The sequence below is a fragment of the Motacilla alba genome, chromosome 2 (genome assembly GCF_015832195.1).
Source record: "Motacilla alba alba isolate MOTALB_02 chromosome 2, Motacilla_alba_V1.0_pri, whole genome shotgun sequence".
In the NCBI taxonomy this organism is placed as follows: Eukaryota; Metazoa; Chordata; class Aves; order Passeriformes; family Motacillidae; genus Motacilla; species Motacilla alba.
Genome location: NC_052017.1, coordinates 101773601 through 101790832, shown reverse-complemented (window position 1 = coordinate 101790832; position 17232 = coordinate 101773601). Strand labels below are relative to the sequence as shown.

Sequence of the window (17232 nt, the reverse complement as noted above, 5' to 3'; positions counted from 1 at the left end):
TGATTTCATCTTCCCATTGGAAATTCCTGTCTATGTTGTAGCAGTAAATAGTGGGCTCATTTTTTAGTGTGTCTAATGAATCACTTTCAGTCAGAAATCAGGATATGGGAAGCCTCACCTTTGCTGAAGCCCCAGGCAAATGAATAAAGCTGTCCCAATTTATTTAAGGACACATTTTGACTCTTGGTCTTTCATAGTCATTGGGAAAAGGTCTTCAAAGGTCTTACCCTACAGAATAATCTGGATCTTTAAATTCATGCATTAAAAAGGTTTTATTCCTAGTCTCCCTAACATTTAAAAAAAAGTAAGGACAGGACAGAAGGAAGACATTTTCACAAAAGAGACATAGATTTGGTTTCATTATAGTCTCTCACTGTGGAGGCTGGGAAATGGGACTGAGAATATGGCATTTTCAGGTACTCCAGTTATTGTGCACAGTTGTCATTATTCAGTTCCCCAGGCTAGGGCTGCCTGCTGCCAGCCCTGCTGGGTGCCAGGCAGAGGTGTGCAGTCCACTCATCTTCCATATCTGTGTCTGCCAGCTCTGCCCTGCTTATCAGAACCAGGTTACTGCAGGTGCTTCACGACTCATTTCACCCATGTAACAAGGCTGGAAGTGTTTTTTTCTTAATAAACTTGATTGACTGTAAATCTATTCTGAATATTGTTCACAGGGTCAGACATTTTGAGCACTGAAAGTAGATGAGACAGTTGCTAATATTTACCATTAATTTCTCCATCTGGATCTTAAGCAGAAGCATATCTGCTTTTATGGTTGATTTTCCCAAATTGCTGAGACAAGTTTAGCAATCCTATCCATTTCTACACTCCCACCTGAAATTCATAGTGCTTTTTTATGTCCTGAAGCTTTTTGTGTAAATTTTGTGGGATTCTATCATAAAAGTATCCAGTTCTCTTTTTAAAAAAATCTATGGACCTTACAGTCTTCTGGCAAAGGAAGGCCATGTGACTGAGATACTGTTTCCTATCAAGTTCACAAGCCATTGAATGGACTTTGTCAGCAGAGATTTTATTCATGTTACATTTGACTTTGTTACCCAAATAGCTCAGAGGATAAGATTGGATGAAACAACTGAAATGTTATTTCAGGCTTCCAATTAGAAGAGCTGCCTGTCATCTAAATATCTGACATTTTTTGACAGCCTGAACACTTCTCCCACACAAGGACTACAACTGCGGAAAACAGAATTTTTGCCCTGAGGCATTGCTACTTGTTGATAAACAGCTGACTTAGCAATTTAAAGAGCAATTAAAAGAGCTGGTATTAAGGGCTCGTGGGGGCCTACATCTACAGGTTCAAATGGAAAACTGGGTCTGTTCCATCAGGCTCAGAGTGTGTGAGACAGCAGGTTTGAGAAAGGCTGAGGGCTTCAGGGCAGAGGATGTATTTGCATCCCACAAGGATGCAAATAACAGCAGAAAAAATGTAAGACAGGTTTGGAACATTCCTTTCAGTGAGCGCAACCTTCAGAGCAGTTTTATAATTCCTGATCTTGTTTTTGTTTGGTTTATTTTTTTACTCAAGAACAAATAGTTGAGCTACTATTTCCCATGGAACACAAACACTCAGATTTGTCTTTGTGAGCCACAAAACTGCTGAGGACAAGGCCAAAGCTTCACTGCTAAGAGGTGACACTGCTTTAAAGTCACCCTCTGGGCTGCCAAGCCGCTTCTCAGCAGTGCAGAATGGTTTCTGGAGTGGAAAGAAGTTAATTTGAATATAGAAAATGTTTCTTTGTTCCCTCAAGTTGTTTGTTGCAATTCACTGATAAAAGTATTAGTGTGTAACCTGTGGGAGGACATCCATCCTTTAATAGCTTTCTGGTGCCCAAATCACAAGAGATAGCGGACTGACTGATTTCTGACAGGTCCTTGGGAATAGCAGGTATTCAACATGTGCCAGAGAGTGTTCAAAAAGATTTGTGGCCAAAATTATTAAAGCCAAGATGAATTACAATTTGAGGAGGACCTTTCAGTTAGCCTAATTCTGTACAGCAATTTACTTAGCTAATTTCAGTCATTTTGTAGGACAGGACTCATTAGGTATAGCAAGCTGCAGTATTACTGACCTCCACATGGTCCAAATCTGTGCAGCCTGGGGAAGATTGATTCTCAGGCTTGGCTTTGAAAAATATACTCTGAAGAATCACAACAGATTGTTTAATCTTGTCAAGAGAGTGTAGGCTGAGAATGATACACCTTTGCTTGAATTGTAGCAGTTTCTGTCTGTAGACGTTTGCCTTCACTGCAGTCTGATTATTTTTCCTTGCCTATCAGCCCACATTTGAGACAGTTCCAGTGTCACCAGTATCTTCTAATGGTATCCAGCTTCCTGGGCAGAAGCCAGTTTGGAAATCAGTTAGCTGTGAGTATAACTACATGTAACCAGTGTTCACTTCCTCTTAGTAAAATGACAGACAGAAAGTCCCTTTTCTGGTTCAGAGGTTAGTCCCCTCTTTCACATTGGGGCAGTGCTGCATATATTCTTTCAAAATCATTGTCAGCTTATTGTCATGCAGGAACCAAAGTTTCCCATTAAAGATCAACGTTGTACAGACACAGACTGCTGCCCTTGAGGCATCAGCCTCTCAAAAAATGCTGATCATTGCAAGGCTGGGAATGTAAAAATAATCTGCAAGCAATATCATGCAGAATTTTTCCAAAATACGTCATCAGTTTATTTTCTTGTTGCAAAGCAAAGAGGTATATTTCCTCCACATTTCTTCTCTAGTACTGCAGAAATTGTAGTATTAGAAATTTGTAATTTTCCTAGGCCCTGTTATTCTGATCTATGAATGGTGTTGTCCTTTAAGTTTTTTGCCCTGACAGTGATTGGCAGTGCTAATGAAGGTAATAGCTCTCCTTTCCTCAGTGTCTGGATAATTGTCAGCAACCTTCCTTGTGAATTTCCATCTCTGAGTTTGAAAGCTCTTCCCATCACCATTGTTCAGGGCTTAACTAAAGGGGTATTAATACCCAAATTTCTAAACTAATCCTTTGGATGTTTACCTCTGGATACAGTGGCACAGACATTTTCCTTGCAAAAGCTGCTCTGCTGATACTTCTGCTCTGCAAGCAGTTTTACTGAAACAGATGGGAAACCAAATGCCTGGAGGTACCATGAGAAGTCTCTGGTCCCATGTATAAGAGTGGAAAGAGAGATGGAAAACATCTTAAATGGCTTGGATATTAGACAACAACTAAAGCCACAGTTCAGAAGCCAGAAGCCACTTAATAACACACTTAACTTTTTTTCATATCAGACTTGTAAAATATGTGGTGTTGCAAAAAAGTCCCTGTAACTGTAAAGGCAATGATTCAGAGAACATGGGGCATGCACAAGTTTATAAGACATGTAATGTTTTTTAATTCACTTTCTGATTGCCACGGCTTTTGAATACACTTGTGTCATGTTAGTAAGCTCTTCTCTGTAATCCTGGGGGCTGAAATTTTACTTCATTTTCAATTAAATTTATGATTCCATCCCAAATGAATTTAGGATCTGAACCTTACAGGAAAATAAACATTTACCTGAGATACTAGAGATCCATCAAGAAAGTTGGCAACCCTGTAACTCATTTATGTTTTCACACTTTGGCCTCCATGACAATAGCATATTTCTGGACTTGATTGTACTGATTTCAAAAATTTTCCTCTGACATCCAGTCATTTAAGGAGGTAACTAAATTTTAAAGAGCGTTAAGTAATTTCACAATATCTACTATAAATGCCAGTAGATAAAGTTTTTTTTTTCAAACGGGAATATTGGATGTTTTGTCCCATTATGGTGTTATGCCCCTAAACTATTAACAATGAGAAGTATGTGTATGTGACTACATAAAATATAAGCCCAATGTCTTGTGATTGTAAATAACTCATCAGTAACCTGAGAAACTGTGTCGACAGCATTTTTCTGTCAAGATCTTTTCTTTTTAATTGTCCATTTGACAAGTGCCACCACAGTTTGCTGGCCTGGGAAGACAAGGATGGAGTAAAAAAACTTGGTAATTCCTGATAAACAGGAAGTTCCAGCTTGACTGTCTTTCTCACAGAAAGCAACAAGTTAAATAATCCAAAACAAAAATAGGGATTTTATTTCTAAGGGGTTATTTCCTCAAGACAAAACAGGAACATGCTGTGGTTTGCACTGAAATGCCTCTTTGAAGCACTTCCTTTATTACTTTCTCAAGAATTTTGTCCTCTTGGTTCAAATTTTTAATGTCTCTGCACTAAATGCAATTCATATATTATTTCCCTTATTTTCAGCTAAGAGCTGTCTAGACTGTGGAACAGATAAAGGTAGCCTATCCATAACAGAAGAGCTCTCCTATGATGTCTCTTTCTCAGAATCCATTACAGTCCTTCCAAAAACCCAAGAGTGGCCAAAAAACCAGAGGTTCAAAAAGGAAGACTCGGCTTTGCCAGTAAGTTTGTTCTCCATATATTTCCTCGATTGTTTTCTTTAACACAGCAATTTCCTGTTTAATATCCCCAGCACAATGGAGTCTGTTAAGACACATGGTCTGGCCTTTGCAGTGTGTGCCTTGTAGAGGCTTCTTGGTGTGCCTGCCTACTGCCTGTGACTGATTCCCAAAGTTAATATGGATATCCAAGCCAGGCTTTTAGTTGTACCCATCATGAACATGTGTACCCAGATGAGTACGTATAACTCAGTCCACAAATACTGCATCATCCACAATTTTTTTCACACAGAAATAAAAACTGCTTATTGGCATTAAAACTAACAATCATTTTTGTTACCCGTCTGCTTTCCTACTTTTTCCCCCCACAGATTATCTGCCTTGGTTAACATGTGGATTTAAAATTGCTTGGCAAATGAAGGGAGGAAAGCAAACCTTATTCCTGCAGAGGTATTGCCTGTTTCCAGTCAGTATTGAGTGCAATCACACTATAGGAGATACTACATGAATTGTTCAAGAAAAGTTTGTCATATCATCCAGCTAGACATGCACTGAGCAGTTGTGTCATTATCTGGAATTATGTCATGAAGTCATGGAAGTCAATTTTCTACTCACGTCAGCCCTCAGAACTTCTATCACTGAAAACTGGAGCATTAATTTAGTGCTTCCAGTACCACTTCTTCAGTGACATGTATGAAGTAACTTTAAAGTATTTGGAAAAATTTCCTGAATGTTATGATGTCCTGAGGTCCCAAACCGATCTGAAATTGTTACAATCCGAACAGACATTGAATTATCTGAGAATTAGTCATTGTCCAACTCAGATTCCACCAAGGAAGAAGCTGAGATGCAGAAGTAAGCCTCTATGTTGAATGATAAAACACCAAGTAGATTACATAATTTATGTGAAATCCCTGTGCGTTTTTTTCTGTCTTTGGTTGTTCATGGTTTTGGGGTGGTTTTTTGGTAGGGATAACTTGGTGTCCTGTGTCGACTAAGGGCATCTCTACACTCACCGTGGTTTTGGTCTTTACTACAACACATGCACACTCACAAATTGTTCTCTACAACAGCACAGACAATTCCCGGTTGACAGAGCAGGGAAACTGATGACAAAGAGGGAAGAGAAGATGCCATATTGAATATGATGGATCTGTGGATTCATAATTGATAAGCCTTAGAAAACACCAGTATTGTGCTGGAGTTGAACTGCTCTGCATGCACGACATAACTTTATGAGCTCAGAAGACCACACAAGAAACATGCCAGGTCATTGCAGAGCGTTTCTGAATAAAGTGAGCAATCATAGCTGTTGATGTTGGCCTTTCCCTCGCTTCATCTGCTGCCGCTCGTGGTGTTTGGTTTTTTCCCATGATGACTCAGACTGTCATGGGCCTCAACAGAAAAATCACCTCTCACTCTGTCACCCTGAGCAGCCAGTCACCCACACTCAGCAAGACAGTGGGAAATTGGGGCTACACTGCAGGCTGTGCAACATCACACTTTCTCCAGGGTGGGCCTGACAACGTAGCCAGCTTCATTGATGGTGTGTACAGAGCTGCACAGATATTATATATCACAAAATAGCATGTCCCCTTCAACAGAGTCCCCTGAGTCGTACAAGAATCAACTCAACATCCCCAGGAGCATAGGGATTTCCCCAAAGTACATGTGATTTCTCCAATGTGGGACCATGGTCCATGTGACTTAGTTGAAGATTCCACAGAACTACAAGTCTGAGTACACTGCACAGTTCACGTAGAAACAACAGCGCAAAATATCAGACACGATCCTTAGCCAAAACATTAGTAATCTAATTTCAGCATAGCACAGCCTCCTTCAAACCTGCATATTACCCACTGTAAGAAAAAACACTGGAAAATTGTGACACATGACAGAGAAAGAGAGCCAGCCCCAAAGTTTGTATTAACCACAGCATCACATCATAGTGACCCCTAGGAGTCAAACAGCCACTGCGGAAAATCTTTGTAATACCCTTTTTAATCAGTTTTGCAGTGCTTAGAAGTTTTTCTCTTTCCCCCCAGAAAATATATGTATACAGTCTGGTTTTTTGGTTTTTTTTTCCTTTTTTCAAGGTGATTTATTGCGTTTTGACTGCTTTTGTACTTTTTGCATCACTGAAATCAAAATGTGTAGATATTCTTTAGTACTTTATGTTTCTTCAGAAGGCTAACTCCCATGCAGCTTTTGTTACATTAAGTCGCAGAAAAAGGCTAACAGTGGAATCCCTGCATTCTAAGGAGAGAATATTCTAGGCTAAAAATGCCCCAGGCAGCAAGTAAAAAAGTTATTCCATTCCCTACACTCTTTCTCCCCCAATTATTGTTAACCCCTATTGAAAGACCATATGCAGTGTAGTTTATGAAGTCCTAAACTACATGATCTAGGTGCCCTTTGTACTCTCTTCCTTTTGAAGTCTGGTGTATGTTTAATTTCTGTTTCAGTTTGGTTTAAGGTTCATGTTTGGGGGTTTTTTTGTTTACCATTCTTCTAATCAGTTTGACTGGCTTAATTTAAAGATGGGTTAAACCTTTTGAGTCCAAATTTGTTTAAAGAAATGAAGGACTGAACTGAAATCTCCAGAAGCAAAACATTACTAGAGGCTGGGTTTCCACTCAGTTCCCTAAAGGAAGGAGATGATTTTGTAATACTATTTATTTATGCCTCTTATTAACAATGCCTGGTTTTAATTAAAAAAAAAAGTACAATACCAAAGATCCACAGTTCTTTGAAAAGCATGGTTTTTTACCATGTTTTTTAATATGACTTTGTTATTATGTCTAACAGTTATGTCAGAAACTGATGGATGTTTATTCTTTTTGACATTTGTACAAATGCATCTGTTATGACACAGCATTCCTGGCTCTGGTCCATGACACTGCAGTTTCTAAAATATGTAGACATCTTCACATGCCCCCAAATTACTCAGTATCATTTAGTTTAAGTGTACTTGAATAAATTACTTGTTAGCTGCTGGGACTCCTGTTTCTAAGCTTTCTTGAGTAATAAAAAATACCCCTAAGTTGGCAGGTTGGCTTCTGAACTAAGCAGTTTTGCTTCTGGGCTTTTCCTTAGATCTTTAGTTTGAACTCCCCTGTAAGACCTCATAAGTTAATAGCTTTATGCAAAGCAGGCATGGATTCATTACGCACACACAATTGATACAGAACCATATCCATGATTAACTATGTCAGCCACTTCAACAGCATTCAGAGATGTTTTGGGGAAGGCAGGAGCAGAGCAAAATGCTGCATCCTGGAGAAACTGGGCAAAACTTTTAAAGAAGCACATAACTCATTTGTCCCAGCTGAAGTGCAGGCACTGAGGTGCTCCAGCACCACTTCCCAGTCAAACTGCAGGGGTGCATGGCGAGCAAGAAGCTCAGTTTTATGTTCAGGTGAATGCCAGCTATGTCACCGTACCAGGCCAATCTACAGGGCTATAGTTTATCTCTTCATTGTTATCCATCTACCTGAACGTGACCTCCAGTCACATCCACGCATCTCTTTTAAAGCCAAAATTCACTTCCTGTACCTTTGGTGCAAATAAAGATGCAACCCATCTCTACTGTAGAAATTCATTGTTCGGAAAAGCCGTTTTGGACTGACGGAGGTTGGGGACCTCTCTCCTGAAGACATGAAGAAGATCCGCTACCTCTCCCTGATCGAGCTCACGGCCTTCTACGACGCGCTGGGCGTGGAGCTGAAGAGGAACCGCGTGGAGAGGGTGCGGGGACGAGGTACCGTGTGTGGCATCCCCTTTGCAGCCCCCTTCATGTCCTACAGCTTTGAAAGAAGGTGCTTGCAAGGCTGTTTCCTCATTTTCACGTTTGTTGATGTTATTTTTAAGAGAATGGTCTTTTCGGAGTCCCTCTCACGGTACTGCTGGAGAATGACCAAAAGAAGGTTCCTGGAATAAAAGTGCCCCTTATCTTCCAAAAAGTGAGTATCACTTGGCCTGCTTGGTCACTAGGATTTACTTTTCCACCATTTGCAGTGCCACTCAAAGGAGTCACCAGATCAGAGAAGTTTCTGACAGGGATTAGAGACTGGCAGGTGTCTAGAGACTGTCTGACTGAATATTGCGGTTTGAAAACTTTGTGACAAGGAGAGAAAACCTGCTCCTTTTTTTGTTATTTTTTTATCTGTGGTGGGTACCCTTTTTGATTTTTGTAATTATGTGATACCATGCAGGAAACTTTGGGAAAAAAATGTCTTTCTGTTTCCCTTTTTCATTAAAATAGAGAGCCAAGCAAAATTATGTGTGTGCAGAAGTGGCAGAGATGAGTTGTCTCAGGAGTTTTAATTTCACATTAATTCAAACGATAGGTATTACTTGGCTACTGTTTCCGGAATGGAAGTGATGTCTTCTGATTGTGGTTTGTATGACAAGACAGTGGTTTAAATGAGACATTTGGTCACACAGGGATATCCTGTGGATGTCTTGGAGGCAGGTACACAGACGTAAGTACGTGTGCATTTGCACATATTTACACAGACTCAAAATGGCAACTGACAAATACTGACAAAAAAAGTTGGGGAGTGTCAGGGGAAAGACTGACACAACTTGAGCATTTACATGACTTTGTGATTAGCTCCACTGCTGCCCTATCAAGATGACATTGGAAATTAGAAGAATCAAGGTTAGGGCAGGAAGCAGATCTGGTGGTGAAAATCCAGAGCTGTATGATTAAATGCTCGAATTCTTTTTTTCTCAATGTTCAAAATTATATAAAATCAAAGTTGTTTGTTTTTTTTTAATAACCAGTTGGAGTGGAAAGTTTAGTCCTCAATTCATAGAAATTTGAAAATAAAATATCCTGGGATCATTCCCTAATCAGAGTTCTCAGTTCCAAAAAACCTATGTTATCTATAGACCTTTCCATTGTGCCCCTTGGGGCACCCTTAAACATTTCTCAGAGGTTATTTTTCCTTCAAAACACCATTGTGTTTAAGCATATCTGCTGTTTCATTAATATATTTATGTGTTAATTGTTCTATAACAGTGCCAACTCTCAAGTCAAGGACAGAAGGGCCTATTGGATTAGCAGTTTTCTATATTCTGCATACTCCTTACTTCAGAATCAGGACTATGGAGACAAATTAGGCAGATTTATTTACATGAGCTGGCTGGATTTCATTAGCTGATTCCATAGAAATTTGTCTTTTTCAGATTAGTTTCAAGAATACCTAGATTGAAAAGAAAGTCGGGAGTATTCTTGAACACTTCTGAGTATTTTCCTGGATTTTTTTGTCTCTTCTTTCAGCTGCTGCTCAAGCTTGAGGAAACAGGTTTGGAAACTGAAGGAATTCTACGGGTTCCTGGATCTGCCTCCAGAGTCAAGGTATACACTCAAGCCAGTTTTCCGTCTTCTGGACCACAGACTCTATGTAAAATAATACAGCATACACACAAATTCAGACTGCACATAAATACTGATCTGTGTAGCTCAGCATTCCTACTCCTGCCAGTGAAAGGTCAGGTTAGTTCCTGGGAACCAATAAATCACAGACCATTAGGTCTATTACTTTGATTTAGTTAACGTTCTATATAAAGCACAGATGATGTTGAATGTGATTTTTCTCCACAAAACTTTGAGACATCCTTTCAGTTTATCTCTGTCATCCAAAATTGCTGTGATCTTATCTCTGTTTTAATTTATTTCAGAAATGCAGAGTTCCTAAACTGAGTGAACATCAGATAAAGATCTTATTCTAAGTCATTTTAACCCCTGTGTCATTTTATTTTTCATTTATCATCTGTGATCTCGCAATTTCATGATCCAAGTGAGAGAAATTTGGCCTCTGTTCACTGCTGGCAGCCTGAAGTACTGCATTTTCACAGGCTATTTGTGGGCTATGAACACAGTATAATTGGCACCCAATACCCTGAAACTGTGGGCCAGTAATATTTGCAATTGTTTCTCCAGACCAGCTTCATTCCAGGAGCTGGAGGAGGCAAATTAGAAAAACAAGGCAGTTTTTTGGTTGGTTGGGCTTTTTTTTCTGGGCTTAGTAGGGTCTATCTCTTTCCCAGATTTTTGCCTTTTTTTTTTTTTTCCCTTAGGCTTTTTTTAAAATCTGGTTTAAGCAACACCTTACAGTGCATCCTACTCCCACTTTATCATCCTCAAGGAAGCTAGTTTTGTGTTCTGAGGCAGGAAGTCTCAACATTGTTGCAGCCACACAAATGATGGGGATTGCTAAACAATTGGGTGGGCTGAGGATCATAAAAAATGGCTGAATAAGAAAAAGTAGCATTATATGAAACACACTAAAGATAGGCAGCAGCATCCCAGCTCCTTCAACTCCGTGCATTGATAAAAGTCCCTAAAGTCTTGATAAGTGCCACATCTTGCAGAAGGGGGCTCCTAACTTGCCCTGTATTTTTCAGCTTCCTCATTTTTTCATACAAATGATTGAATGTTATTTCACACAATCTCAAATTTTTCCAGTCTTTCCATGGAGATTACACAGCAGGGCTGTGCTCTAATTCAATTATTTTCATATTCTTTGCATACACTGCAATGTGTCTTGTTCACTTCTTTTTTCACAATCTGTATCCTGGGAGCTGCTATGAGATTCGACTTCATATGCAGCTCCTCTATACTAGGTGGTAAGTTAAACTGCCCATATAAAAGTTTTTAAATTATTTGAGTTTTGGTTTCATTTGAGTCTGCCCAACAAACCAACGAGCAAGAGAGAGATTTTTTTCAAAGCAGATCCAGATTTCATCCTTCATACATTATTATGACATTAGGACCTGAGGGCATTCCAACTTTATTTCAGTCTTTTTTGGAAAAAGAAAAGGCATATGGAAATAATTAAAGGTTGCTCTTCTATGAAACAAAGAGTAAAAGAAATGAATACAAGTTTTCCTCTGTAACAAAAGCTCCAGTGAACCAAAACTGTATGATAGTCAGTCATGTTAAAAAAAATTGCAGCACATATTTTAAAAGTATTAGATGCATACATAGATATATAGATACATAGATACAAGGCAGGGAAGGGAGGGAACTGAGTGTATAAAATACATGCTTACCTGTGTGGACAGATATATGTATATCTAAAAAAGTGTGTTTGTGTTTGTGTGTGTGTGTGTGTGTGTGTATAATGTTTATGTTTCCAAAATCTTGCATTCTGTTTTTGTGGCTTTTTCCCAGTTCTCAGCAGAAAAATGTGGAGTAGAATTCTGTCCTCTTGTGCTTTTGATGAGGTGAGGATTTCTGTTCCACATTTCCAGTCAGTTACAGGAGAGAATTCAATCTAGGTGTTTGTATCAATTATGTGCAAAGGATGTGAATAGAGAGGAAGCTGAGATAGCCCAAATTAAAACCAGTAAAATGTGCTAGTCAAAATGAGACTGTAGCATTTTATGCCAAATCCTGAACGACTTTGTGCTTCCGTTTGTGCAACCATTCTACTTCATTATGTGTGACTGTACTTGATATGTAATTTCCTTCCATTCATGTGAGACGTGGCAAGCAGAATTCATTTTTAAAAGCTTTTCTGCCTGAATGGACTGAACTTTCTGCATAATATTAAAGTACAACTGACAAAATCATGATCCAAAACCAAATACTTGCTACAGATATATTTTGTCATAAATGGTCTTATAAAAAGCAGCAACAAACTTTCTATGGATAGGACAGTGTTTGGCCAGTAATAATTGTGAAAGCTACATTATCAACGTCCTTATATTAAAATACTGTCCTTCAGTCTTTTTAACTCAATAATTTTTTGAGGAGCTTGCATTTTTTGAATGGTGATCTGAGTTTGAAGCCAAATCCTGTTCCTACTAGGAACCTTGCTGAGTATTTCTCTTTTAACATACATGTTTTGAACGCTGGCTAGTGACCCTCCAGAACTTAACTGACCTCTCTTATGGAGCAGGATGTTGCCATTGGAGGACAAGGGGATTAAATGGGAACCCAAAACGGTATCATCATCAATTCTATCTTAAACCTCTCCTGTGTTTTCAGAGGTTTGGGGTGGGGGGGTTGGGGGATTATGCATTAAGGTTTTTTCTGAGAGTAGTGGTTTTGAATCTTTATTTTTCTACAATTTGACCCAATCTAACTATAATTATCCTAACATAAAACTTCCTTTCAAAGTTGGGAAGACCTGAATTTTAAGCCATTTGCTCAAGGTATGTGGATTCAGAGTATCTAGCAATTTCACTGGCAGTGAGGAAGAAACACCACTCCCTAGTGACTTAAGGGTCAAAACCTCTAGAGAGTGTTTTAAACAAAAAGAACAGCTGTACTAACCGAGTTTTCTGCTTCTAGTTCTAAGACATTGCACAAAATGCCTTGCTTTAAGGTGGTTAGAATTGGCAGAAATCTAGCTATGGCAAAACAAGCCAGGTATGGCAAATCTAGCCTGGGTTGCCAAGTATCTGCAGGAACTTGTTAACCTGCTCTGAGCTCCACATGGCTGTCACTGGGTTAGGGCTGCTTTAGTTCAAGTACTGTACAAACCTGTCTGCTGGTTGTAATGGGGTTTCTGAAGTGAACACAAATTGCTGCATCAGCAGCAATGATTGAAGGCCAAATGTTTCTTTCGTTTTTCAGAATCTCCATCAAGAACTTGAGGCAAAATTTTATGAAGACACTTTTGACTGGGACCAAGTACGAAATAATGATGCAGCGGGACTGCTAAAAATGTTTATAAGAGAACTCCCCAGCCCACTCTTCACAGTAGAATATCTGCCTGCATTCATCACACTAGTAGAAAGTATGTGGAAATGGAGCTAGTATGGACTGATAATACAATAAAATTCCAGAGTAGACATTACATTTTTTTTCTTTCTCTGAAGTATATAGAGAAAAGTAATGTAATTTTTTTCTCTCTCTGAAGTAGAGAGGAAAAACAGAGCCAGTGCTTTGCCTAAACATTTTAATTTTCTGCGAAGTTTTTTTTTTTTTCAAATGAGAAAAGTGTCTGCATTCAGCTAATAGCACAGGCTTGTTATGTGAACAAAACAACTGTTGAATGTAAAATTTGGAACCTGTGAGTAAACAGTGACTGAGTAATGACTTTCATATATAGACTCTGATTCACATTAACTGTAGGTTTTGCAAAGGAAAATTTCTGTAAGGTAAGCTCAAATCACTGTCCTTTATCTACTGGACCTATTTTATTTTTGTGAAAGTTTATGTTGAGGTCAGATCATTGGTACAGAGATATGTGTGAGCACAGAAAGGTTCAGGCAGCTGGGCTTTGTTTTCAGTGTACATACACCCTCTCAATCTCAGTACATTTTGTTCATTTATCTTCCAGGAAGAATGCAATTGTACCTTGTCATACCGATGACTTCACTGTAAAGTCACTCAAGCTAGGGCAGACTGAAAGTCTCAGTATGGTGAATTTATTAGCAAATTGGTACAGAAAACTGAGGATCTTTACACAAGGTTGCAGTCACACTTTCAGTGTCTCCATGAGTAGCTTAAAGGGCAGAAGGAGGTGACCTCTCTCCATGAACTTCACATACCTGACTGTGTGTGGACTCCTTATGAGTCCCAGGCTGCATGCAGTTACAATGGCTCAGCCTGAAGAAAACTGAACAGGAGATGTCTGTGCAGAATAAAGTGACCTTATTCCCTACAACAAATACGCAGATACCTAAGAGAAACTAGCTAGTACTAAAAAATACTGGATTGTTACTATATAGATAGAATTTTATAGGCCTGTGTCCCTGTGTAACAAAGATCCAAGAAGATGAGAAAAAACCCACTCATTAAAGTGATTTTTTATTTGGGGGAAAGTGTATGGTTAATCAACACCTAAGCATGCTAGTCTCTACCAGGCACTAGCTGGTATGTCTATAACTGCTGAGGTACAAGTTTTTTAGAACAAACCAATTGCAGTTGGGATTTCAAAAGCATTAATTATTCATGTCCTTAGAAATCTCCAAGATCAAGTTACAACTACAAGCTTTGCATCTGTTGATCATGCTGATGCCTGAAGCCAACAGAGACACAGCCAAGGTAAGTTCTTCATTTGCTATCACCTGCCATCTGTGGTGCTTTTGACTTTTAAATGAGACTCATTTTTTTCAGATGCTACTCCAGGAAAGTATTCATATGTGTTTTTGATGATTTCCCTGAAAAGATGTTCAAATATCCTGGCTGTCATTTCTTTTACAAGCAATTAAGAAATAGTTGCAGGGGTATCCAACTGCTGGATCTCAGGCATTATTATTATGGAGCACTGATTTCAAAGAGGCATATTCCTCGCTTAGATTGGACATAGGAGGTCCAGTTTCTGGATTTTCTGTATAACTGAAATTCTCCAGGATGACAGGATGAATTTAAAAGATAAGCTGCCCTGTAGAAGCTTGCCTAGTGCACTCCTGTCCTAGTACTGTAAAGGTTTTCAGGGCACTGGACCAGACTACAGCATGTAGTCCAAAGTAAAAACATGCATCTGTAGCACAGATGTCAGGAGCTCACCCTCAGCTGTCTTGCCTTACAAACCCATGCCCACCACCATGTCCTACTTCCTGATACCAACACAGTGGCTACAAGCATTTTGGATGCTTGGGAGCTCCCAGATCTGACTGCAGCTATGTCCTGACCCTGAGAGACACTGATTGCATCTCTGGGCCTGTTTCTACATCAAGGAAACCTGAGTGAACAAGCTACCTGGGTAATGCCGCTGGCTGGGCTACGGGGGTACCAAGGAGCTGCATCAAAGCCGGATAGCTCAGCTCTGAGGGGGGCTAGTCAGCCCAAGCTCTAGCAGCGCCTTCAGCCTGCGCCTTAGCAAGCCCTTAGTGATATTCAGCTTTAGTGATTCTCAGCTCATGAGTGATTTCTGCTCTTGGGCTTGCTAGGCTCGGCTGGGGCATGCAGCAGGCATTCGGAAGACCAGGAAAGAGAGGAGAGAGGCTGTGTGAAATATTCTGCAGCAATGTCCTTTATTATCTTCTTTTTGCAAACAGGTTCAGTGACAGCTCTTCTCTGATGAGCCAGGCAGAAACAGGGGTTTATATAGGGCAAGAGGCGATCGAGAATTGTCCAATGGTAAGGGCTAAAGGAAAGTGACCTATAGCCTTACAGAGAGATAAGCAAGGGTCCAAGAGCGAGAGAGAGGGGCTCCTATGGTCCAGTTATCATAACTCAGCATCTTGCCTGTCCTAGGCCTCAGAACGCCAAGGCAGGTTTGCAGGGCCTGCGTCTGCTACACCTGGGAACCTCCAGACATTTCACCAGGTCCCCTGCTCATCAGGACCATGCAGGTCTCCCAGCTCTGAAAGCATTTCACTAGTCAGTTTAGATAAAACCTTATGAGTTCAGGAGCCTTCTTTACCTGTATTTATTTATACAGTAACAAGGGACAAGAACAACAACTGTCTTCAAAGTATCTGGAGGTCTACTAGTGCTCTGTAAAGAATGGGGTTTTTTCTGCTACCAAAATGCATATGTAAAACACATACTAGAGAAGTAGTCTTAATTATTACTCTATTATTAATTAGGCTTCTGTACAAAAATAGAAGTGATGACAAAACCTTACACAGCTCCACTCTCTTGTCTATAATGAGGTTTTAGAAACTTCTCCAGCACAGTTTCTACTTTGTAATTCTTGGGTTTGTAATAATGTTTTAATTGCTATGTCAGGGTGCAAAGATAGTGGTTTTAATGGTATGGTTTAACCACAAGGCAGCTAATACCTGTCATGGTTTAACCCTAGCCAGCAGCCAAGCACGTGCAGCTTCTTGCTCAGTCCCCCATCAGGGGGATGAGGAGGAGAATTAAAAAGTGTAAAAGCATGAAAATTAATGAGTTGAAATCAGTGTAATTTAATAGGAAGACAAAGGCTGTTCATGAAAGCAGAGCAAACAAAGGAGCTCACCACTTGCCATGGGCAGGCAGGTGTTCAGCCATCACCAGGGGAGCAGGGCTTGATCTCATTCATGTAAGAGTTACTTGGGAAGACAAATGCCGTCACTCCAAAAGTTCCCCCCTTCCTTCATCTTCCTCCCACCTTTTTACACTGAGCATGATGCCCCATGGTCTGGAATATCCCTTTGATCACCTGTCCTGGCTGTGTTTTCTCATGCATCTCCTGATTTCTCATGCATCTCAGCAGTGTGGCAGTATGAAAATCAGAAGAGGCCTTGGCTCTAAGCAAGTCTTAATCTTAGCAATAACAAAAAACCCCTATATTATAAACACTGTGTTCATCACAAGTCCCAAATATAACCCCATACCAGTCAGTGTGAAGAAAATTAACTATACTCCATCTAAAGCCAGCACACCACCACACAGCCATTCCTTCATTCCTCCCCACTCCCAGTGGGATAGGTGAGAAAATCTGAAAAAAAAGTAAAATTCATGGGTTGAGACAATAACAGTTTATTAGGACAAATATGAATGGGAAAATAATAATGATTAATTAATTAGAACACACAAAACAAGTGGTGCACTATGCAATTTTTCACCACTCATTGACTGATGCCCAGCCAGTTCTTGAGTAGTGGGCCAAGACCAGTTTTCCCCACTGTTTAGATACTGAGCACAATGCCATATAGTATGGAATATCCCTTGGGAGTCAGCTCTCCAGGCTGTGTCCCCTCCCAAGTCCTTGTGCAGCCCCAGCCCCCTTGCTGGCAGTGCAGTGTAAGAAGCTAAAGATTACACTTGACTAAGTGTAAACACTGCTTAGCAACAACTAAAACATCAGTGTGTTATCAACATTATTCTTATCCTAAATCCAAAACACAGCCCTGTACCAGATACAAGGAAGAAAATTAACTCTATCCCAGC

The 17232-nt window shown here is 39.9% G+C and overlaps 1 protein-coding gene across 6 annotated transcripts in view; it reads left to right on the top strand.

Moving 5' to 3' along the window:
- The window catches only part of ARHGAP28 (Rho GTPase activating protein 28), a 77222-nt gene that overhangs the window by 49574 nt on the left and 10416 nt on the right, over positions 1–17232 (top strand). For all 6 annotated transcript variants that reach the window (XM_038163682.1, XM_038163647.1, XM_038163645.1 and 3 more), the window contains 7 exons: positions 2299–2386; positions 4288–4445; positions 8037–8202; positions 8313–8404; positions 9730–9807; positions 13036–13198; positions 14369–14451. In XM_038163682.1, the coding sequence (XP_038019610.1) occupies positions 2299–2386; positions 4288–4445; positions 8037–8202; positions 8313–8404; positions 9730–9807; positions 13036–13198; positions 14369–14451 (828 nt within the window). The remainder of the gene's footprint in view (positions 1–2298; positions 2387–4287; positions 4446–8036; positions 8203–8312; positions 8405–9729; positions 9808–13035; positions 13199–14368; positions 14452–17232) is intronic.